Genomic DNA, 25,731 nt, shown 5'->3' with positions numbered 1-25,731 from the left:
AGTGGACCCAAAAGAAACAGATGCTTTCAATATAGGCTACGTACATCATTAACGCTTTGTCCACAGCGGGGGATGAGACCAAACGATTACTGCTTTTGCAATTTTTTGCTTGCGGTTAGGACGGACAGCAAGTAGTGAGTTCGGATCGCTTGGGCATTACTATGCCGTTACGCAATGCATGTAACACGCTGTAGCCACCGCAACCGCGGTAGCTCACGGTAGGCGACGCACATGCGCACAGCGTGTCTCGCGGTAACGCATCAAGCAGCGCTAACGCGGTCTATTAACTGTCAATGCATTCTGAATTTGGCGCCTCGTTCGCAGCGGAGGACCGCTCCATCTTAATTTTCACCAAGCAAGGAAGTGCATAGATGTGAGCGGGCGCTATACATAACCTACTGTACAATTTGGCCCCGTATTCGCGGAGCTCGTACGCTAGGCCTGTTCGTTAGAGCAGATGGCAGTAACCGTGATGTTGGTCGGATAAATAATGAAGACGGTCGTTTAGTAGCAAAGAGCACTCTACGACCTAAATGCTTTGAGAACTCGGCCCTTGATGCCTTTTTCATTTATTTATTTAGGATACCTTACAGGCTCTCTTTGTATCATAGGGTACGGAAGGCATAAGTAGGACCGGGGAAAAAAAAAAACAAAAGCGCGAATCGCCTTGCGGCGATTTCTTTGCTCCCACGGTAGAGCGAATCCGAAACCATTTGTTAAAATTGTAACAAAAATACTTAGATGACACTTTGCAGTGAAATAACACCGCAACGAAGACGAATTGAAATGACTTTCTTTTGAGCAATCTGAACAGGCAATCACAAAATTGTAATACCGAAAGCAAGCAAATACATGTATTTGCGTCTTGCATTTCAATTACGAAGAACATTTTTTAAGTGCGATTGCTTGTTTATTAAGTTACTCTCAATTATTGCAATTTTGAAAGACTTGTCTTGGGGCACAAGCCGCACTTCAAAAGTTACAGAGCGTGCTCGGAAAAGCCCAATGAAGTTGTTGCAATGTTTATCTCCCTCTTATGCATGTCTCCTTTCTTTGGCACAGTCCTGCCGGCCGTTATCTGACGGGAAGCATCATTAGTTTGTTTGGTAGATGGCGCAAATGTGTAATTTTTTATTTCATGATAAATGTAAATGCCCTGAGTGCCATTAATACAGCTTTTGAAAAACTCATCGTGAAACGGGTCATGGAATGTGTAGGACGAGAATCAGTGCTAACACCTAGCCAGTATAGGTTTCAGGAGCAAGAGGTCAACCGCTACCGCTATGTTATCTTTCTCAGATATTGTAAACACCTACTTAAACAATAATATGTTCGTATTAGGTTTGTTAATTGATATGAAAAAACTTTTGATACTGTAAATCATGAGATATTACTTGAGAAACTAGAACGTTACGGCTTCTGTGGTGTTTGTCTAGAATTTTTCAGAAGCTATCTCACTAACAGACAACAAAAGGTACGATTTCTCGATGTCGACTCAGATTTTTCTGAGGTCACAACGGGCGTCCCCCAAGGATCAGTGTTGGGACCCATATTATTTTCATTATACGTGAACGATCTACCACTGATGTTGCGTAATTTCACTGCTGTCATGTACGCGTATGACACTGCTCTTATTTGCGCACATGAGTCTACGGCTGAAGCTTTTCGTATATCTAACGAAGACATGAAACTTATTAGTAATTGGTCTCACGCTAATAAGCTACGACTAAACGTAAGAAATACAAGATATACATCAAATCATACTTCACAAAGAGCTACAGCCTTCGACTCATGTGTGCTTCAGGTAGACGGTGAGCTCATTGAACCTGTATATAGTATAAAATATCTAGGGGCGCTATAACGTAAAATGATTCAAAACTGTTTCGATTCCAATTTCTGCAATCAGCCTCCGCGATTCGTCACAACATTTTCGGGCAACTCCCAACTTCGCCTGTCTTTCACGCGACGTTCTGTCTGTCACGCGACGTCTGTCAACCGCGATAGCTCCCCATCTGATATAACGTGTACACACTGATTAATTACGATTAAACCGCACAAAAGAAAAATAATCATTCCTGATTCGACGCCTTTTCACCATTGGCCCTGTGCTATTGGTCCAATGTTTTCTGGCTACGCCCACTTCGCCTGTCTGTCACGCGAGCTCACAAAACCGTGAAAACTCACCACGTCGAAGTGACGTGTACGCGAAAAAAATGCATTAATATGCCGAACAAAACTGAAAATTTTTCTGAATAGCCACAGACTGCCCCGTTCCGAAAGGAATAGAAGATGGCTGCCCGCCGATCGCTCAGGTCCTCGCTAGTCGCACCTGCCGGTGAGCATGTATTTATTAGCGCATGATAAACCTTTTTGCGTAGCAGTAAAACTTTATCAAGCCCTTTCGGCATGCATGCGACATCGCTCTGCCAACTATTCCTCGCTCAGGATCTCTTTTAGCGCCATTTTTTTTCCTTCCGTTGCACGCCACCGCGATTTTCGACCAGCCACCGCAAGCTAAGTAAGGCGAAGTGGACCAATCGAAGAAGCCAGCACCACCCTCTTCATGCGGTTAACTATTTTCACTGTGCTGGCTCGGCCCCATCGAAACCCTCTCCACTAGAGCATGCTCCTCGCCTCTTGTCAGCCAATTAGATAAGAAAAACGGCTGAGTGTAGACAATGTTATTGGTTTTGAAAGCGAACAAAGGTGACCTCCTATAAACGCGAAGAGTGTTTGATTGGGTTGTTCAGACAACGCTGCGGGTCACCGGCAGATGCTTGCGTCAGTGGTTACGTAAATTTGACGTCAGGAGATTGGAATCAAAACAGTTTGGATTCATTTTACGTTACAGCGCCCTAGGTGTTGTAATAGACCATAATTTAAACTGGAAAATGCATATTGATTTACTATGTAAAAAGCTCAGCAGTGTTTTCTTTGTCATGTTCAAATGTCACCAGTTTTTCGATGTACCGACTTTAAGAACGATATATTTTGCTCTTTTTCATGGTCAGTCATCATATTGCATAGAGCCATGGGGTCATACGTATGATTCTAACTTAAAGCCACTTGGTAGTGCTGCAGAAACGAGCAATTCGTTTTTTGTCGAGTTCACATCATGCCGCCCCTACCAAGCCACGTTTTAACAAATATCAAATCATGCGTCTTAAACTGCTAATAAACTATAATACAAAAATATAATTATGGTGTACAGTTGTATAACCAACAATTGTCCACTTTACTGTTCATCATTCTTGTCTTTCCGGTTTCCAACAGGAGGCTACGAAGCCGGCAACTTCTTGCAGCCACTCGTAAAAAATGTGTATGGCAAAAGGCGGCTACCTAGCGTTGGTCACACTTTATGGAACAGTATTCCTGTTCAAGTAAAACAAAGTAAATACTTCTTGTTCAGTTGAAACACCATTACAAAGACCTGGAATAATGTTGAAATATAATGGCAATATAAAATGTCTGCATAAGCCTGCATAAGCGAAACCTGCAGAAGCGAAAAAAAGAAGAAACTGTTGAAATTGGTATTGTGTAAACATATATCTTTGTTATTTATTTATGTATGGATCGAAACTAGCTTGATGCTAAAGATCCAGATGCTTCTATGTATTTTCGTCATTTTTATATCTTTTTGGCAAATAAATTCAAATGTCCACGACGGTGGACACTGGGACTCTAGAGTAGTGCCTCCGAATTGGATTTTGGTGTTCATAACTTGGATTATGGCGCGCATGGGTGAATTTGGTTTTGGCGCGTATAGCTGAGTGGCTGCTCACTCCGCCGCTTGAGGGGGAAACAGACTGCAACGCAGACGACGGTCCAGATGTCCGCAGATATAATATTTAACCTGCTCCCAAGTACAACAACCTGAACGTTGAAAGCACTAAATGTTTGCGCATAAAATATGGCATCAAAAACGCTGCACGATGCCGTAACCTCGGCTGCTGTATGAAGACTCCACATAGTTACACATCTTGTAAAATGCATCTCGGTATTGAGGTTGATCACAGTTGCTTCCAGCAGTTTCACTCGAAATAAGCGTTTCAGTTTGAAGTTTGTGTTATCTGTAGTAACCAAACAGAAAACATATTACATGGAATGGAACTGTGGGAAGGAGCGCAATGTGTGTGCAGTAAACCGTTCAATGGTTGCATGTGCTTGTAACTTTAGAGTTCCAGGTGTCCACATAGGGGGACATTCATTTCTGTATGAACTACTAACAAGAAAAAAAATATTGCTTCATGAATTGTCGACCTAAGCGCCCCCCCCCCCCCCCCCCCCAAACAATGAATTGAAGAGCCTTAAATGAATACTACTACAGCAGGTCTTTTCTCGAGACCCACGAGATTAACTACATGCGATATGCGTATGGATGACTCGAGAAGCGTATTCAGTAATAGTGGTCGAACAAGGGACGCATCTAATGCCAAGTACTCTTGTGGAAACACTGGCTCCAGAGAAGTGGCTCGTTTTGCCCGCGGTCGAAAACTTCAACTCTTCATGCGCATGTGAACCTGTTATTTTTTTTACGAGGAGCGCACTGCACTGAACTATTGGGACCGCGTATCTGCAGATATTTCGGTTTAAAAAGAGGTGCCTCATACTCACCTTCGTGCAGTAGCAAGCGTAGTACTTGACCAGAAAGGGGTTCCTGATCATGGAGGCGGTCACTTTGTCGACGCAGGCCTGCTTGTGGCGCTGGAATTTGTCGCACGGCACGAGCTTGATGGTGCAGACCAGGCCCGTCGGCTTGTATAGGGCCTTGTACACGGCTCTGCAATCAACGACATCGGAGTAGATGCACGCTGAACGTGCGGCACGTGTGCCGCGATCAGGTAGACTATCGTGCGCTGCTTCAATTATTGGGCTGCCGAGGAGTAATGTGTAACGCGAGAGCCAAGTTAAAAGTAACTTCATTAAGGCGAAAGCCTTTAATGGCTCATACTCGCAGCGTCCGACCATCCGCCCGTCCGTGCCCTGGAATGGTGCCAGCTGTGGCCTCTCCCCTCCACACTCTCTCAGCAATCACGTGATGGCACAGCGGCGCATAGCAACAGTTGCGCCGCCACAGCTGTGGCCTCTCCCCCTTACACTTTCTCAGCAATCACGTGATGGCACAGTGGCGGCGTCCGACCGTCCGTCCGTCCGTGCCCTGGAACGGTGCCAGCTGTGGCCTGGACAAGCGTGTGCAGTCAGGTTGTCGACTTGGCTCTTTGTAGTCTGTGTGCACTTGGCCCCAAACCTCGGACAAGAAGCAGCCATTGCCTTTGTGAATCGCATCCTACCAACAAGCGCAGGCATCGGCCGATGGTCGTTGTCGGGGATTTCAACCAAGACGCTAGGAACAGACATGCATTTGTCAATGGTCCACAAATTTCACTAGCGTTACAGTTGGTCACACTGACGACAAAAAAAAAAAAAAGAAAGACATGGCATAGTCAGTCGAATGGCCACAGGCTTTCGCCGAACGCACTTTGGAATTTACAAAGTGTCTAATTTTTTCTTCAAAAAGTTAAAGATCACCCTGGTCAGCAGGTCAGACGGATTGCCCGAACGTTGACAACCAAATTCGGTGATTTTATTGCGCTAAGAGGTCTTAGCCTACTTCAGCACGCACGCATGCATTCATGCACGCACGCATGCATCCATCCATTCATCCTTCCATCCATCCATCCGTCCGTCGGTCCATAGCTGTGCATGTTCGCGGAGTCTATTTGCATGTGTAGCAATATGCGCTTTTCTTGTAGCACACCAGGCGTCGTATCATCGAGATCAATGTAGCAACCGCGTTCGCGCCCTTTCCGTTTGTGCTTTGACGCCGCGGTGCTCGCTGTGCATGTTCGCGGGGACCATACGCTTGCGCGTAACCTGCGTTCACGACGTGAGACGTCACTAACTTTTTCTCTGGGATGCATTACCTAACTGATTAGGACGAATACAGGATTCATTCAATTGATAACTTTGCTCCTAATTCAGTTACGCAGCGCCGAGCGCTCGACCACCGAGAGACGGTGCCTGGTGTTTTCCCGCATTTGTGGCCATGACTGGTTCGGTGTGCGTGAGAAGCGTGACACATTTATCGAAAGTTAGAAGGAGGGGCAACAGGTTTCTTGGGCTCCAAGAAAGGTGGACAAAAAATGACACAGGGGAGGTGAGGAAAAAAAGCTCATGAGGATACCTGCTGACCATGATTTACAAGAGTGGTGATGTGGGCTTGTTGGTGCGATTTTGTGCTTGTTGGATCTTTTGATCTTGTGTTTACCTGCACTCCACCACCTTTAGTCATGATTTACACGCAAAAACTGCTTTGCACGCGCCCTGTAATTCCTCTATATTCTCTGCATGTACAAAGTCTTGCCTTGTATTGAAATGATCCATTCTAGTTTAGTCGACACAATGAGCCCTGGGTGCTTAGAATGATCAGGAAATTTGTTTTGCTATATAAAAAGTGAACAAGGATAGCGGTTCATTTCATCCCCTCCCTGTCTCATCAAGTAAGAAGCATTGCATGTTTAGCATCACCGAAAAGGAAATCTGGCGTTGAACTAAGGTTTTATTCTCTGTGTGATTAAGTAAGAAGCAATGGATGTTTAGCATCATCGGAAGATAGATACCCTTTGCAGAGGGTAAAGGAAATATTGATTGATTACTGACCCGAATCCACCAGCACCGAGCAGCTTCACGCATTGGAAGTCCTTCATCTTGGGTATGTAGCTCCAGAAGGGCGCGATTTCGGCCATGTTGAGCTTCTCAGTTTTGGCGACGACAGTGTCGCCGACGCCCATCCAGTCGGTGGGCGGGACGTCGGACACCTTCTCGAGTGAGGTGGCCAGCTCACCAATGATGACGATCATCTTGCGGATGCTGTCACCCAGCTCCTTGGCGATGTCCGGGGCCCTCTTGAACACCAAGTTGTGCAGCCCTAGCTGGGCCAAACGGTCACATTGATCCACGCGTGCATTGGCACCGAAAATAGCTTGAGTGAACGCAACCAAGCAATACACAGAGACACTAAAGGGCTATTCACACTGGGGAGAAATGCTGGCTGTCACCGCGGGGAGTGTGCATCACGTGACAACGACGTCACTTGAGGAACAAATGATCCTGCTTGGCGGGGGAGCTAGGAAGCGGAATTTCATGCCTGTATCTGGGAATCTTGACGAAGTTGCTGCTGCAGAGGGCGGCAACCATATCGCAATCACTTCGTTGTTATGACTGGCGGCCCTGTCACATTTACAAAGGCGCGTTGCATGTGTGCCCCTCTCTGCGATGGCCGAATTAAGCGACGATGCCACATTATTCCTTTTTTTTCGCTGGTCGAGCAGTTCCCTGTGCCTTGGAAATACTACAGCTGAAGCGTACAACAAAATGAACTTGGAGAAATGATGTGTTGCGTCGAGAGTAGAAGCCACCAGAGTAATCGGCTAGCACTGATATTCCTCCCGAGTTGCCTTGTCCGTGTCAGCGTGGGACGTCTCCGGGGAATCTTTAGCGGCGGATGACGCCACTCGACTACAACCATAACCCCCGTGAAAACGTCCCTCGTGTGAACACCCCTTAACCAGTTAATATTACCGAGTATTCTTTAGCTAGTCATGCATAAAACGGTTTCATGCGCGCGATAACAGCATTGAGCGTGCGGCCCCAAAGAACGTCCGGTCACCTGCTTTAGTAGTTAGCTACACCGGAACAAAAAGCGTCCTTTTAGGTTCTTTCGACGTAAAGAAAGCCTCTTTTTACTTTTGCAGGTAAAAGAAAGCCGCATGATGCCGCAATACTGACACTTGTCATTTTACGTATAAGTTACAGCAAACCTGACTGGTAAAATTATTGTTATGCACAGGTGAAATGTGTAGAGAATTCGCGGGCTGCTGTTTTAGTACAGTCCTGCTACTCGCCATCGCCTCTCTCGCCGGCTAAATTCAAGGGGCTGCGTCAGTGGTCAAACACCAATGCATTTCTCCGCAAAGTTCGGGAATTAATATATTGAAGCTGGTGTTATTCTGAGAATTCGTTCCAAGTGGATCCGCCTTGCGAACTCGACGGATACTATTTGTAAATTGTGATATGGGCCATAAAGTAATTAGTTAACCTAATTAGTGTATTTTGTTATTAGTCGATTATGCATTTCAATTTTTTGTGCAAGTAATGTCCGCCTCGTCAAGTAGACCAGCTCATGAACTAGACTTGTGCTATCTGCCACAGGCAATCTTTAAAAAAACTTTGAAAGTGTTCGCTGAAACACCCGGTGTAGTTACCTGCAGAAATGAAGACCGCTTGGTTGTTAAAAACGTTTGTTGCAGTTTAAGAAAAAGTTGAAATCTAGGCAATGCCTTAAGCGAAGTTTTATCTAAGCCATCAATTTTTGAAGAAAAAATGTCAATAGATTGTAAAATAATAAAGCTCAAGTACCAACCTTACATTTATAACTCAGTATTGAAAAGCTTTATTATAATTTGGCAAACTGTACTTAATATTGCATCTAAATCGGATGAAATTAATTCATTTTACACAGCTCTGAAATATGTAACCTAATTTTCGAGAAGGGCTTTTGCGAAACCCTTGTAAGCTTTGTAACAATTGTAAGCTGCAAATTAATATATAAAATATGTTCGCTTTAGTTGCTGTAGTGGGGGCAGTGTACAAAACAGTTATATTCATTTTTAGTGGAGCGTTACGGATTCGTAAGCTTCACGCTTCTCATTTTTTAGACTTCAAAATTTACGGCGATTAGTAAAAATTCACGTCATAAATCGAGAATTCCTACGTTCACTAGAATAAATGTTTCGCTGTCAAATGTAACAAATTTCATGCTAACTGGTCCAGAAGTTGTCTCATCAATCCATTTCTGTATTTGAATTGGCGACAATGTAGTTGGCCCCGAACTAAAGGTCCCTCTTAAACCTTCTAAGCAGAATCTTACCTATGAGATTTTCGGCCGTGTCCCGGACGTCCTGGTAAGTGATGACCTGCCGGTTGAGCTTGTCCAGTATGTCTTGCGCGGCCAACACCACTTCTTCCTGGCAGAAGTGCGACAGTGGCTCTCGCGTTAGCACCACGTTGTTCTCTCGCTTGATGTAGAAATCGAGCAGCAAAGTGGTGACCTTCGGGATGCGCGGGAACAGCGTGGTGACCACCTTGGCCGCCGTCCGCTTTTTCTCTTCCATGACAGCCGCTGCACAGTACAGGGAATTTACAGTGTCCAGTGTACGCTGCTTCCAATGGGAGCAGAGTTGCCCGGAGGTCCCCGATTTTGTTCCAAAACTATGTGGTAAAGCCACTTTTCGAGCTGCGCAGGGCTAAAGTTAGCGTGATGGCAAACACGTATAGACCCTTTTTGCGGAGTCAGCTCTAGAGAAACGATTCGGTGCTACCGGCGGCGCTTCTACCTTGCTACTGTGCGACCAGCTGTCGGAAATGCAACTCGGTGATGCTTCGTTCGCGCTGCAATATGTGAAACGGAAGAGGGAACACCTGTGAAGTAGTTGGCTGCAAAAATAGTGACTGGGATATAGAGGATTGAAATAATCTATGCAAATAAATGTACGGACCGCTGCTACTCAAGAACTGCCTGCGTTGCCGGCCCTTCGCTATGCACGGCTTTCCTCGAGAATAAAACATTCACTAATTTGCCAACGTTGTATGCCTAACTTCAAGAGAAAGGGCTCCAATTACGTAACGTCGGCTAGAGTAGTGAGTACCGCTCGTTACACAGTGACAAAGGAGAAGCGTCATTTCCTGGCATAGTAAGCTCCTCGCACGTTATCAACACCCATCCACCCCAACACACAATCAAGCTTCCGTCCTCACCATCGCTCACGTATCAAGAATAAATGAATGGAAACAATGCGCTGAAGCGTGAGTGACGATTACACCGACAGCACATGAATGTTCGAAGCTGAATGTCTCATGACGGTACAAAGAGTAAGCGAGTGACTCGCGATAATGGGTCCTTGCTGCAGGCTATTGCAAAGTACATAACATCTGCGTCTCAAGCCTTAATTGTGCGCTGCAAGAACAAATTTACCGCAGCTGATCACATCCGTGAGCGAATATGCAGATTATAAACAAGCAGACATCGACCGCACTGAGGAATGGTACTAAGTGAGAAACGTAACAAGCTGCTGCTTCAATGTGATTGATAAACAGAGAACGAAGAGGAAAAGACACTATAATCCTGATTTAATTCATAAGAGAAAAGTTTGGACAGCTGAATACAATTCCAGCCCGGTTCAAGTCATAGCACCGTATACGCTGCTTGCAACGTTTCGACAAGGCGTAACGAGTTCAGATAGCGCTTAAGGTCCTCTAAAGCTGCAGCCAAAGCTTCGTTCAGCCACCCAGTTACTGTCTACAATATCCGCGAATACAGAGGTTTGCTGAGCCGCACCGGGCGTCATGCACATGCATTGTAAGCACAGAGGCGACAGAGGCAGCTGAGGCAACCAATTGACGCGTGACTACGTGATCAAACATGGCGGCGCGCATGGGATTGCCGTGAAAAGGGTCTATAGACGCTGTTTCATTTTTTCATCATGCTATTAATGTCTTGTCCTGCATCAACTTAAGCCACTAGGTGCCCGATTGAGGTCGTGCATATCATTCTTGTCATGACATACCATGTCCTTTATGCCATGTATATATGTCGTGCATGTCATTCATGTCATGACTGCAATTCATTCTTGTCATGTACATGTTATGTCAGTCATGTCATGACGTCATCTTTCATGCATGCATGTCATGTCACTACATGTCAATTATGTCATGCAATGACATGCCATTCATTTTATGCATGCATGTCATGCGTGTCGTGTGATGTCACTGATGTCACTGTCCATAGCACAAATGGTTTCCAGCAGAACGTACAGACACGGACAGAAAGGGACGACGACACACGCTGGACTCCAGCGTGTGTCGTCGGCCCTTTCTGTCCATGTCCGTACGTTCTGCTGGAAACCATTTGTGCTATGTGCAACCAACGAGCTCAGGCAAACACGAGTCTGATGCATGCATGACATGCATGACGATGCCATTCAATGATGTCAAGTCATGCGTGTTAAAGAAGTGGCGGATTCCGATGTTGATGGCACTTAGCAAACGAAATAGTTGGTTTCTCCGCACCACAGCGGATCCTTTGACGTCATATTAGACCACGTGATGGCGCTCGCGGCGCGATGTGCGAGAGTGTTCAAGTATTTGTACAGGAAAAACATTGACTCACAGTGGAGGAAAAGAACTAGGAAGCTTACCAGGAAGTATGCGACCGGTATGGTCAGCAACATGGCAACAAAGAACGTCAAACTCAGAGTAAGAGAGGCTGAGACAATCTCATGGGTAGTGGCAATGGTAAAGAAACCTGCTATGAATGACTACCTCAAAGGAAAAAAAATCAGGAAAGAAGCAATTTATGATATATCACTCAAAGCTCCTTACTTTTCGAAGCGAGATCAGATGCCTTAGGACGTGTAGTTATAAAGCGAGGTACAGCCCCAGTGGAAAAACATTAGCACAAGGGACTGGTGGCCGCAGCGGCACATTCCATTTTCCAAAGCAGCGGTGGCCGTCAGAAAGCGTGTCGTGATTGTGACGCTCTGGCTAATATTTTTCCGCTGGGACTGCACACCAAGGTCGAAGACGCATGTGCTTGCTGCGGTAAAGCTAGGGAAACGATGGAACATATTTTATTACAATGTGAAGATATTAAATCTACCCAGCTGCCAGTTTAAGCTCCTCTGGCCTCCTTGAAGCCCTTGGGTTCAGGGATAGCAGGGGGAATGTAAACATGTCCGCAATAGAGATTAGTAAGAGGAGATTGGAGGTTTGGTGGCAGAAAAGTTGGGAGACCACAACCCAGGCATACAAGAACAGAGTTCGCATTAATGGTCCTAAACGTTTGAGGCTGGGAATTCTTTGAATCTGTATGTTTTCAAAAATATAAGTAGTACAATAGCTTGGTTTGGGTGAGTTGGTTCAGCTTGACATCATCTTAGTTAGGACATCAGGCAAAATAAGAGCCAGAGCTTGGTGGCACAACCCACCACCCCGTTCGAAAGGGGACGCTCATAGCATCCATCAATCGATCCGCAAGTGGGGAAGAGAGAAGGAAGGTACAACTCGGCTCCCTTTGGAATCATATACAGGGACACTTGGAATTTCGGGCGCGTAACACTGTCTATTGTTGTACTAAGTAGTGCTTTCACGAAATTTTAACAGAGTCGCTTTACAAACGATGACATCATGAAAGACGCGCACGCTGAGCGAAGTGGTGTCGCCACAAATTGGCATTGCTCATTCTTTGGATGCTTCCCACGAGGCAGCCCCTACATCAGCGCCCGCCCAGACGGCGATGGCGCCCGACTGTGTCGGGCAAACAACGAAGCTCCCTTCGAGGCAACAACCGACGCCCTTCGTGGAAGTGGTAACGACTGCGTCGGCTATACTCATGACCCTGACAAGTTGAATTTCACGGAGAGCAAGGAATCTGTCGACGACTTTCGTGCAAACAGCGTGAACCCTTGTTTCGGGATTGCCTCGTCACTGCTTCGGAGGCGGGTTCGAAGGTTGGACACATTAGGCGGAGTTCTGCGATCAGTACGACCCCTCTGACTGACCACAACAAGGTCATCGAATTTCCTTGTGCAGGGAACTGGGAAATAGAACTGCTTAAAAAGGACCTATTGAGTGTGACTGAGAGATCTCTAACTAGAATCTGACTACTTGTTTCAATATGTATATAAACATAGAAATATCTGAAAAGATTCCACAGCTACCTTGATTCTCCACAAGAAAAGTAGAAAGTTATCTATCAAGGAAGGGGTCAGGCAAGAGAAACAATATATCCAACGCAATTCACTGCATGCTTAGAAGAAGTATTCAAGCTCTTAGACTGGGAAGGCTTAGGAGTGAGGATCAACGGCGAATATCTCAGCAACCTTCGGTTTGCAGATGACAGTGTCCTATTCAGCAACAATGGGGACGAATTACAGCAAATGATTCAGGACCTTAACAGAGAAAGTGTAAGAATGGGGTTGAAGTATAATACGCAGAACACAAAAATAATGTTCAATAGCTTGACAAGGGAACAAGAATTCAGGATCACCAGTCAGCCTTTTGATTCTGTAAATGAGCACGTTTATCTAGGTCAATTACTCACCGGAGAACCTGATCTTGAGAAGGAAATTTACAGAAGAATAAAATTGGGTTGGAGTGTATACGGTAGGCATTACCAAATCCTGACGGGGAGCTTACCACTGTCGTTCAAAAGAAAAGTCTACAACCTTTGCATTCTACCGGTGCTAACATATGGGGCAGAAGCTTGGAGGTTAACAAAGAATCTGGACAACAAGTTAAGGACCGCACAAAGAGCGATGGAACGAAAAATCTTAGGCCTAACGTTAAGAGACAGGAAGAGAGCTGGGTGGATCAGAGAGCAAACTGGGATAGCCGATATTCTATTTGACATTTAAGAGGAAAAAATGGAGCTGGGCAGACCATGTAATGCGTAGGATGGATAACCGGTGGACCATTAGAGTTACGGAATGGGTACCAAGTGAGAGAAGGGCAGTCGAGGACGGGAGAAAACTAGGTGGGGTGATGCAGTTAGAAAATTACAGGCGCAAGTTGCAATCAGCTAGCGCAATAAAGGGGTAATTGGAGATCGCAGGGAAAGGCCTTCGTCTTGCAGTGGACATAGGCTGATGATGATGATGATGATGATGATGATGATGATGATGATGATGATAAACCTATTCTTTCGCTCCTACTCCCGGACGTACTCATCCCTATGCCTAGAGGATTCCTCGCCTAAACGCTACGCCGAGGCGCAACAAGGGAGACAAGGGGCTGCAGGACGAACGTGGTGCAGGAGCAGCAGTTGCGGCGATTTGCCGAAGGAATGCTTGGCGGTTATTTTGTGAGTGCCATGCGCGATGTGGTATTGTTCGTTTTATTGCCCAGCAATAAATAAGTTAACTACGATTGCTGAAGTTATTAAATTTTGTTTTGGAAGTAAATACACTGCTTAGCGTTTCCCTTGTCTCCATGACCCACGCAACTATGAAGCGGAACTGGTGCAACTGTGAGCGGTTCATTGGTTAGGATATTTCGATTCTGGTCATGCTGCACGTTGCATGAGAAGCGTTCAAGTGATCGACAAAGCTCCATTGGTTCGCACGGGGCGCCTCTGAAGGCGCCGCATGTACTATCATAAGAGACGTCAGAGCGAGCCAGAGTTAGTGCCAAAGTGTCGCGATGTCCTGCTACCACGTCATCATTATCTGCACCAGGACGTTATGAGGCAAAATACTTTTTGGGGAAAGGAAGAAGAAAGCGTCAGCCGGGTGTCGATGCTTAAGAAGACAAGGTCGACGTGGATGGTGGGTAAAATGATTCAATGATTAAATGTTCCTGACACCTTTCTATTTTCTCTCATTCTGTCTCTTTTTGATGTGTATTATAAATTAATTTCGTATCTTGTTCGTATCGTATTTCACACGCAAGAACTTTGGAGGACGCTTAAGCTTCGCCTTTAAGAGTGGAACGCGATAGCATTCAAAGATTCCTGACTGCTTTTCACTCTTTCCGGAAACTGCAGCTCATGTAACCGTAAAGTTTACCGGGAAACGCTGGCGGCGAACGCTATGCACGAAGGCTAGCATTCTGAGAGAAACGCGGTCTCTTGCGTGGGCCGATCCAGGAGGTAGTACACAGTCACGCCAAAAAAATTACATGTCTTCAGGTTTCTGTTACTGGTTCGAACTTTTAAGATTTCAATCTGAGAATATTTAACATAAAAGGCATGCGCTGTTGGTGTTTTGTTTCATGACATGTGTTTGTGAACTGTCATTCTAGAAATTCAGAGGAATAGCTTTGTCAACAATGTGACAGGAGGTATGAGCAACATTAGTGATAGAATAATGTGACAATATAACCCGAATATACCGCACGTTATATGCAAGGCATGGCATATACATATACCAAAATATATGTGGAAAGTGTCGCTCACGGACAACTCCGCCGATGCCGACACAGGATTTTCTGCCACACAGGGCCTTTAACGCTATCGCGTTAATACGTCGAACTTGTCTTCTTTAGCATCAACACTTGGTTGTGGCTTTTTTTGGAAGTGGTTACAAGATAGCCCGATCCTAGATACACCCAACCAGTGTAACTTCAGCAAAGACCTTGAATTCAAAAAAAAGCGCTCAAACTCGACGGGCGCGGCGAAATCGCGGGGCGTGCGGGAACATCCGGGATTTCTCACGGACGTGTGCAAGTTCGCGCATACTGAGATGTCGCTGGTAAAACAAATATCCTTATGCATAAGGATATGGGCGGAAGCTTCTACCAGTGAGTAGTCGACATAGGCAAGAGACGTTTAGAGTATTGGTAGAAAAGAATCATCGACGATTACGAGACTCCCTAATGCGAAATAAGAGAGTCTGATTCGCCCCCCCCCCCCCCCCCCCCGCCCTCACGCCACCCTGCCCCCTATTGCGAAACTAGTGCTTTCGTCTCATACAATGACTCCGCCTCTGCTAACCCCGTCAAGTCCTCCCGATACGGCACTCAATCCTCGTGGTTCGCCACCTCAACCACTTTCGGCTCCAGCCCGTGGTCTTTCACCGGGCTTTCTGACAGCTCCCATTCGTTCCCTAGTCGCACCCTTCCCGGAGAGGTGCTTTATCTCCGCTCCTGCAGCGTCCACTAATGCCAAACCAGACAGACAGCATCGCGGAGAATTTGCACGAACTGCAGCATCATCTTTTATCTCCACAGCCTCCGACATCCAAGACACGCTGACCATTAATCCGGACAATCCAAATGCAGCTTCGCAAGCGTGCTCTTCTGCTTCGACTACTGAAAGTGATTCGACGACTGCACACACGACGCTAGTTCCTTCTGTACGGTCGATAACTCCTCGTGTGGTCCCCCACTGAGCGTCTTTTCAAGCCGTCAGCTGACGAGACACACCGTCAGATGAGCTACCAAAACGCACACGTGTCGGTCGCAATGACACCGATACCGAAACACAAACTAACGCGTCCACCGCAAGCGACACTCCGGCGACGGTACCACCATACCCGGCGCCATGCCCCGGTACACAAACGCCCATGAAACGCGTCCCAGGCTGCATGCGCCCACGCATGCAGCCACGAGACCCTTCGCCCGTCGTCTGCTGGTAAAGCTGCGCTTCGACCCTGCCGACGAGACCCACTATACTCAACGCGAGTTTCAATGGCCTTATGGATGAACATCGGACGCCTTCTCAACGCCGCGCTCTCCATCACGGTGTGTAGCCTGACACGCGCGGGTTTGTGCGCGCCGAATAACGCCACTCAAAACAGTGTGCGCACACCACCGTTGACGACAAAACCATACGTCACCTCGAGCACGCGCGCCCGCCTCCTTCGAGCACTTAGTGCCACGACGCCTTGCAACACCCGTCCGCAACGCCACATTCAGCCGCCACCTAATCTTGTACTTAACATACAAATCTCAGCACCTGTCACGGACGGAATCACTCCTCAATTTCTAAAATAGCCTGCCATATAATGCGCAGTAATCTTGTCGCAGCTCTTTACCCAGTCATTGGAAAATGTAACAATGCCTAGCGATTGGAAGGCGTGGAAGGTGATACCTGTTCCTAAACAATGTGATGCAACCAATCCATTGAACTAGAGGCCGATAACTTTGATTAGTATCGCGTGTAAGTGTCTTGAACACGTTATTTAATTCAACCTAATCACTTTTCTCCAAATGAACAACCTTTTTTGACAACAGTCAACATGGTTTTAGAAAACATTACTCGTGCGAAACTCAACTACTCCTCTTTACTAAAAACTTGTTTTTGGCACCTGGCCGTGCCTTTATTATTGACTGCAGTTTTTCTTGACTTCCAGAAAGCTGTTGATACCGTTTCTCACTGCCTTCTTCTTAAGCTAAGCTTTTAAGCATTGACCCTAATTTGTTGCAATGAATTAAATGCTTTTTATCTAACGCGACCCAGCATGTAAGTGGCCACGGTCATAACTCGCACATCTGTTCTGTTACTTCCGGCGTTCCACAAGGTTCTGTCCTCGGACCCTTGTTATTACTAAATTGCCGACACTAATGACCCCCCCCCCCCCCCGCTTGCGTTTCCTCATTATTCAGATTATATTCGCCGATGATTGTGTCTTCTGCCCCGAAATACCGAACCCGCATGATTGGACTCAACTTCAGTCCGATCTTGACAGCGTTACTTCCTGGCGGTCTCTCTGGTCCCTGAAATTGAATGTTAACAAATGCAAAATAATGAGGATCTCCAGGAACACTACTCACGGTACTGCTTATTCATTCACAAATCTTCAATTGTCTTCCGTCAATCAATATAAGTACTCTGGTGTCCACATCGATTACAATTTGTCATGAAATACGCATATTAACTAAGTGATTAACAATGTCAACCGCATTCTCGTTTTCTTTTTTTTTTTTTGCTCAGCATTTTTTTAGCGTCCGCTTCCTTAAAACTTCTCCTTTATAAAACATTCGGTGAAAACTTCAGTACGTTGTTCAATCTGGGACGCTCACTCTTCTACACTTGTATCCTCACTCGTAGAATCGCCAGTAACCAGGATTATGCTGCATTCAAAACTGCCATTTTCACCGTGTTTTATTCACACTCCTCTCTCTAAGACCGTAATATAACACTGCGAATATTTTTAAAAAGTCGCAGTTTCGCCCCAAAGACGCAACAACGCTTGCGATAGCAAATTAGTGGCCGCATTAGTTTTATCGGTCGTATAAACTTGTAAACTTGGGCATACTAACCCCAAATGAACAAGCATGGCGCCACGCGCAAGCAAACATGAACACGCCTCACTTGATGATCCCGGAAACTCCCTGTTAAACCACTAGAAAGAGGAAGCGCAACAGCAGCAGCGAACGAATTGACCTTCGTGGTGCGTCTCGCATCAGCGCGAACCGCGAAAAAACAGCGCACGGCGGCAATGCTTGGTGTGATAGTGGCTCGAGCATGTATATAAGCAACCGCCCCTTGTTTCTTCCGGGGTTGTTAGATCGTTAGTTGTGTGACCGAATAAACATGTGTTGCACTTAGCACCGTGTGCTGCCCGCCGGCTTCGCCCCTGCGTAGGCGAAGATATAATAGTGGCGACGAGGGTGGGATCCGTGTGAATCCGCACGGCCGACAGACGCCAGGCACTTTTGGGAGCGGAAGACTTCAACATGGCAGCGGCTGGCAACAATTGAGGGCCTGGCAGAACGCAGGGGTGATTGTTCCCGTCCTAAAAAGCGACTGGGCCACGCCGCTGGTGGTGGTTCCAAAAGGAGACAAAACGGTCAGGATTTGTGGAGACTACAGAATGACGGTGAATCCCTGCTTGCGCACCGATCATTATCCGCTGCCAGTCATGGAAGATTTGTTTGTAGCCTTGCATGGGTGCAAATATTTCATTGTGCTGGACCTTTCAACCGCGTATCAGCAGCTGCAGTTGCACCCTGACTCGCAGTCTTTGCTCACGATAAATACGCACATGGGGCTGTTTAAGTTTACGCGCCTACCGTATGGGATAACCAGTGCACCCTCGATATTTCAGGCAGTCATGGACGATGTTCTAGGAGGCCTAGATAGAGTCGCCTGCTACCTGGATGATGTGTTGATTGCCGGGGAAAGTTTTGAGGAGAGTTGGAAAAAGGTGGAAAGCGTGCTGACAAGGTTCAAGGAACGAGGCATTAAACTGCGCAAAGAAAAGTGCAAGTTTTTTCAAACATCGGTGGCGTATCTGGGTCACGTGCTGGACGCAAATGGCATTCGGCCATCCGATGATAAGGTGCGCGCTATCAAAGACGCGCCGACACCCAAGAACAAACAGGAGCTTCGAGCATATTTGGGCATGCTCAATTTTTATGCCAAATTCATTCCGAACATGTCAGCAGAGCTGAAACAATTGTACGAGTTGTTGGGCGAAAATGTTAAGTGGAAATGGACGGACAGGGTGGCGGATACCTTTAAGAGATCTAAGGATTGGCTTATGCATCCCAGAGTACTAACATACTACAATCCGGATCAGGAACTGGGTATGGTATGCGACGCCTCGGCATATGGACTAGGGGCGATCTTATTCCATAAAATCGCGGGGGTCGAAAGACCGATAGCGTTCGCATCGAGGACACTAAGTCAGGCAGAGCAGGGCTACGCCCACCTGGAGAAAGAGGCTCTTGCAGTGATTTTCGGTCTAAAGAAGTTCCACAAATTTTTGTTTGGTCGAAAATTTTCCGTTTATTCAGATCACCAACCCCTGGTTGGAATTTTCGGGCATGGCAAGCCAATCCCTACAATGGCAGCAGCACGGATACAGCGGTGGGCCTTAATCCTTGCAGCGTATGACTACCGATGGGTCTACCGAAAGGCAAGCGAAATCCAGAATGCCGATGCCCTTTCACGGCTACCGCTCCGAGACAAAGCAGAGGAGTCAGAGGGTGTTTATTTCTTTTCGGTGCTAGACGAGGCTCCATTGTCTGCAAGGGAAATCAGATCGGAAACGCGTAAAGATCTATTGCTGTCCAAAGTGTTGTTTTTTACGCAGAAGGGGTGGCCTGCGCATGTGTCGGACGACGATCTTTCACCATACTTCGTTCGCCGTAACGAACTGTCGGTAGACCAAGAGTGCGTAACATGGGGCAATCGCGTGGCTATACCCACTTCGTTGCGACACAAGGTTCTAGAAATGCTGCACGAAGGTCATCCAGGGATGACTCGAATGAAAATGCTGTCAAGGAGTCATGTCTGGTGGCCTCGCTTAACGCTAGACATAGAGCAAGCGGTGAAAGAGTGCATCACTTGTCAGTTGTCACAGAATGCGGCAGCTAGAGTACCACTAATGTCATGGGGCTGGCCAACGCGTAGATGGCAGCGAGTTCATCTAGATTTTGCGCAAAGGGACCAGCATTTCTTTTTGGTCTTAATGGACGCTCATTCGAAGTGGGTTGAGGTGTTTGTCATGACAGCAACAACAAGCGAAAAGACGGTAGAGAAATTGCGAGGTGTTTTTGCGGCCTATGGACTACCCGAGGAGATCGTGACCGACAACGGGCCCCAATTCACATCGCAGCACTTCGGAACATTCCTGAGCAGGAATGGAATTCGTCATTCCAAATCTCCTCCCTATCACCCAGCTTCGAATGGTAGCGCCGAACGGTGCGTTCAGACCGTCAAGAAGGACTTGTTTAAACAGATACTAGACGAAGAAAGAAAAGGAGACAAGAAGTCCATATAACATCGCATAGACCAATTTCTCTTCAGTTATCGCAACACCCCTTCCAGCACCACTGGTGAGACCCCGGCCCAGATCTTCTTGTCGTGGCAGCCAAGAACCAGGCTGAGTCTGCTGCACCCTGAAATGGAACAACGCATGCGCGAAAGGGGAGAGCAGGCGAAGCTCCACGCAGACCAGAAACGAGGGCCATGGAGAGACTTTAGGGAAGGCGATCAGGTTTTGGTAAAAGGACTCCGCCCGGACGACGACAAATGGCTGTTGGGTACAATTGCTCAGCGGTGCAGCGCATGCACGTACATTGTTCGCGTCGGAGACGAGGACCGATACGTTCACGCTGATAACCTGCGACTTCGTACATTTCAGGAGAACCGGAGCTGGCTTAAGGCGGCGGGAACAGTACTGGACGGGCCGAGAGTGGAAAACAAGGGTCCGCTCTCTAGGGACACTAGAGAGCCCACCTCGACCAGCACGCCTACTCGGCTCAACGATCAGGACCCACCAGCATCGAACTTGACGTCACCAGCAGTTGAATCGGCAGGGCCTTCTACCGAGCCTTCTCCGGACCTTCTACACGACAGCGGGCCGACGCTCGACAGTGGTCCCCATAACGGCGACCCCTCGGGACAATCAACACCGCAGCTTCGACGTCCTACCCGGTTGAGGCGACCGCCAGACCGGTACGTGCCGTGAGACGAAAACCTCGTGAGGGGAGAGGAGTGTTGTGTTATCGTGTTTGTGCATCGTGGTGCTGACGCAGACGCACTTCGCTATCCGCGGTGACCCGGACTCGGACTGTTGGGCTTTGTGACGTCAATGCTTGGTGTGATAGTGGCTCGAGCATGTATATAAGCAACCGCCCCTTGTTTCTTCCGGGGTTGTTAGATCGTTAGTTGTGTGACCGAATAAACATGTGTTGCACTTAGCACCGTGTGCTGCCCGCCGGCTTCGCCCCTGCGTAGGCGAAGATATAATAGGTTCGGCCGCCTTAACTCTACATTACTTAACTGTGCCTTAATTAACTTCGCCCTGAGTAACCCCAAAGGTCTTGGGTTCGGGTGCTTTAACTCTACATTAGTTAACTGGGTCTTAATTAACTTCGCCCTGAGTAACCCCAAAGGTCGTGGGTTCGGGTGCCTTAACTCTACATTACTTAACTGTGCCTTAATTGACTTCGCCCTGAGTAACACCAAAGGTCGTGGGTTCGGGTGTCTTAACTCTACATTACTTAACTGTGCCTTAATTAACTTCGCCCTGAGTAACCCCAAAGGTCATGGGTTCGGGTGCCTTAACTCTACATTACTTAACTGTGCCTTAATTAACTTCGCCCTGAGTAACACCAAAGGTCGTGGGTTCAACTCCCACCAAAGATCGTGAGTTCGAGTGCCTTAATTAACTTCGCCTTAACCAACACCAAAGGTCGTGGGTTCAATGGTGGCACGATCAATTTTGGTGGCATTGAATTTTCGTGCCATAACGCCGGACGGTCAATTTTTTGATAACGCCTGGCAACCGATTTTCTAGCCACGAGCCACTTAAGGATTCCGCCTAAAAAAAGAAAAAAAATTTAGAGCCCTCCCACTACTGTGAAGATGGAAGCCAGCGAAGCTGTGACTATGGTGGGTCTGCTCTGGTGAACATTGCTATAGTGAATTTATTATAGTGAATTATTGACTGTATTGAGTGTCTTCGGCATGCTGGTCAAAGAGCAAGGACACCGGTGTCTTGTTTTCGCCCAGCGTGATGGCCAAGTAGTGCGTTTGCTGCGCCAAGTCCGCCCCATCCTCATAGACTAGCGCATGAGCCACATCGTTCATAGCCGCGGCACACTACACGGCATCGTCAGGATCCTGACGTCACGATCCTGGAAGATGTGGTTAAACGAGCGTCTGTCCCACAGCGAGTCGTTGCTGAAAACAACGCTAGCACGATCTCCACGTCACGAGAAAAAGGGTCACAACGATTGGCGGCGCGTGCCGCCGCCGAGCGTCGTGACACTTGTGAAAGAGGCATCGGTGGTGGAGAGGAGTATAAGAATGGGCCATCCATCATCCGATTGGACACCTGTGCTAAGGCGCAACTGGCGGGAAACCGCCTCGCACATGGGGGCGAAAATTGTTGTTCTACGCGTCGTTTTCTCCGCGGACGCGATCCGCCAGAACCTAGCCACATACAGTTTCGCTGTAAAAAAAAAAAGAAAGAAAAAACGCACGGCCACCGTGCATTGGGTGCACGCTACAAGTGCCAAGGTGGCGAAAATTAATCCGGAGACCCTCACTATACTTCGGGGGCGATATGGGCTTGTTGGTCGGTCATCGTGGCATAGTATCTCGATAGCACAGCAAAACACAGACACAAGAAGAAACGAAGATGAGACAAGAGCTGTAGGGTACGACGTGCCTCATATTCGGTCTTTGTTCTGGCTCGTAAATTCCCAGTTTCATTTTTAACCAACAACCCCAAAAGCGCTGCAGTGTTCATCTCTATCTCTGTCAGAGTCCATGTTTTCGCGCTCTCAGTTTTAGCAGCAATAGACAGCTTGCACGTGACGTCACAGACACAGCTTGTCACCGTGATGGTTCTCCAATATGTCTCCTAGGATGACGTCAGTATACCACCTTCACTGCTGCCTCCATGGAAGAGAGGCCCCCGCCCTACCGGCTGTGTTGGCGAGTGTTGGAGCCATGCGAGGCTTCAACAGACGCAGCTGCTCCCCGTAGTGATCCACCAACATGGCGCCTAGGATGACATCAGTACAAGCGATATATACCAACAAGCCCAACAAGTCACTCTTGTCAAGAAGGGGGCAGGGAGGGAATTCATCCAACCGGTTGCAGGTGGGTCAAGAGAAACCTATAAATGCTCGCTCGGCCTATTCCGCTAGTCTTTACACCATCCCAAAGATCGATTTTCGGGCGGCAAGCCGACTCATTCGATGTTGTGGGACGCACTGTAAACGTAGCCTATGAATTGTGACATCGAGAGGCAGATGCTAGTCGCGTCAGACGGGCATGCGGAGCGAGCAGCAAACCGCCCCAGAACGCTTGTAGCAACCAATGGGAAGCTTTCTTCCTCTTTTTTCCGGGGTTTTACGCGCCAAAATCAGTTCTGATTCTGAGGCACGTCGTAGTGGAGGGCTCCGTATTAATTTTGACCACCTGGGGTTCTTTAACCTTTCGCGCCGTTTTCTTATCAATAAGTTCGTTTGCACATGTGTTATTAATTGTTGCACCGTCTCAGAACCTTGTCTCCGGATCCTCGTCTAATACTTGGCAAACACTGTCACGTTGTCATCACGCTTGAAATAACGCCAGCCTGCTTCATTTGCGCAAACAGTGGGCGGAACCGTTACTTTTGTCTTAATCTATCACCCCACAGGATTGCATAAATGCGCCGCTTTGCAAAGGAACAGCTTCAAAACGGGACAAACACACACCCCACTGGGCGCGACTGTGCAACACACCGAGCACGGAGCGTTCCGATGCAAAACAGCACGTTTATTCGCAACAATGTAAACCTTATTAGCCCCATTTACGTCCACCCCTCGCCTTTTCCCCAGAATAATTTATCGTGAGTGTGAGGCATTTGCAGAGACTGATGCTCTCACCATTGGCTGCATGTGTCTCTGGTGATGTCGGGGAGATGGGCCCCGCAGCAGCCATCTTGGGCGGTAAGTCCGCGACCGCACACAATTTTCGGCACGAATGTTAGCCTACGTGACGCGGCTGTTGACGTCGACAGTCCCACCGTCCACTGGGCGAAGGCGGGGCCGACGGCGAAGGCTGCTGATGCTGCACAGCAACGGCACCAGGCCTTGGCAGCTGCTGTCGGCCTTTGTCGCGCTGGCTCACCTGCGCCCAGCCCAGACCTCGCGCGGCGACGCCTTCCGGAACAATCGAGAGCCCGCCGACGAAGGGGCTGGGCGACTTGAAGCGGGCGCGAGGCTCTGGAGGCCGGCCTGGCCTGGCGAGCCGCGGCTGAGGCAGAGCCGACGACGATGATGATGTCGATGATGACGTGTGAAAGCGAACGTTGAAGTCGTTGAGAAATTTCTATTTGATTCAAAAAATGATTTCCTCAGTAATTTCTTATTACCTTATGTTATTGTACTGTTCCTTTGATCTTGTGAAAACTTCTATTTTGCGTTTATTTTTCCGACTTGTTCTTACAACTCGTCCGATTCTTGGTCAATGCCCCATTGTGGGTAAGAACCATGCATAGAGGCAAACTAACCATCCATTCGAATGAACCGATAAAAGTGAGGAGGAAATAAAATATGGTAAAGCATGCTGGTGCAAGAAATAGATGTCTCTATATTTCGTAATTTGAGAATAACCCAACTTGCCTATTAAGTGAATGCCACATGTTAAGACTTTCCGAAAAATAGTTTATTTCAACAAAGCTAATATTGAAACTCTTATGTTACCACCATAATCTAAGTTCAGTGAAAGGCTGGCGGCTCAACTAAACTATATCATTTTTACTAGCACTCGTTCTAAACATATCTTTATAATTCCGGTTCACCGCCACATAACGTTCCCATTTTTGGCTACACCAACTGCGTATACGCGGTAATGCGAAGATGGAACGACATGATGTTCGATAAGGGAGTTCTGGGAGTTATGACGGTCAGGCCCTCTATTTCAGACCCAGGCTGCTCCAGGAAGACGAGACAGTTCGAGGAGAGGTGTCGGAGGCTGGTTGTGGCGCTTGAGCTCTTTCATCCGGGGCAGAGTTCTTCATCTTGGGGTTCCGCCGCGAAGACTGTCTTCTCTTCGCTGGCAGTGGGGCTTCTATTTGGCACGCTTACTATACGTTGATATTAGTAGGGAGTCCTGTCCAAACACCGATCTTGCCAGCGCAACCTACCACATGCTTAATTTAGGCAATGTGCGTCAGTATGCTTGTCCCAATGCGATATAGGCGGAGAAACGAGTAAAAACGGGGGCAAAAAGATAAGCGTAAGCAGAACAAGCGTAATTGCTTCACCTATAAGTATGGTGTGTAAGACCGGGGCGCCGACTCACGTATATCGCAATGTGTTTGGCGCGGACAAGTAATGTCTCACCGATAAGAGGCACCTAGTACTCTACCGTGCCTGCTGCCGGCGTTCACCCACTCTCGTCTTCGCGGCTTTATAAGCCACTCTGATCCCTTGCTTTCTTCCCTAGCTGTTGATGAAGATGATGATTTATTGGCATCTTCTTCGAAATGGGGCAGTAACAAACAGTCCCCTAGACTGCTTAAATTATTCAGGTATGCTCTTCAGGCTTTTCATTCTAGCATTTTTGTTTACTTCTCCTTAATCGTTTCTTCTCTTCCTCGTAACTTCTCTATCTACTTTGTACCGCTATCTATGCCTGTAACGGATCCGGTCGCATCAGTCTCTTCCCGTCTTTTCATCTTCACCAATACTCTAAACGTCTGTTGCTTATCTCGACTGCTTACC

At 47.4% G+C, this 25,731-nt stretch overlaps 1 protein-coding gene across 1 annotated transcript in view; it reads right to left on the bottom strand.

The window, feature by feature from the left end:
• The window catches only part of LOC125940942 (uncharacterized), a 97,535-nt gene extending 73,268 nt beyond the window's left edge, over positions 1 to 24,267 (bottom strand). Inside the window, exons 1-4 of the mRNA XM_049657689.1 lie at positions 23,890 to 24,267; positions 8,930 to 9,181; positions 6,661 to 6,928; positions 4,615 to 4,780 (exon numbers count right to left, since the gene is read on the bottom strand). Coding sequence (XP_049513646.1) covers positions 4,615 to 4,780; positions 6,661 to 6,928; positions 8,930 to 9,181; positions 23,890 to 23,944 — 741 coding nt within the window. The 5' untranslated portion in view covers positions 23,945 to 24,267. The remainder of the gene's footprint in view (positions 1 to 4,614; positions 4,781 to 6,660; positions 6,929 to 8,929; positions 9,182 to 23,889) is intronic.
• Between the last annotated feature and the right edge of the window lie 1,464 nt (positions 24,268 to 25,731).

This window comes from Dermacentor silvarum, chromosome 10, assembly GCF_013339745.2.
Source record: "Dermacentor silvarum isolate Dsil-2018 chromosome 10, BIME_Dsil_1.4, whole genome shotgun sequence".
Classification (NCBI taxonomy): Eukaryota; Metazoa; Arthropoda; class Arachnida; order Ixodida; family Ixodidae; genus Dermacentor; species Dermacentor silvarum.
This window is presented reverse-complemented; position numbering and strand designations above follow the sequence as displayed.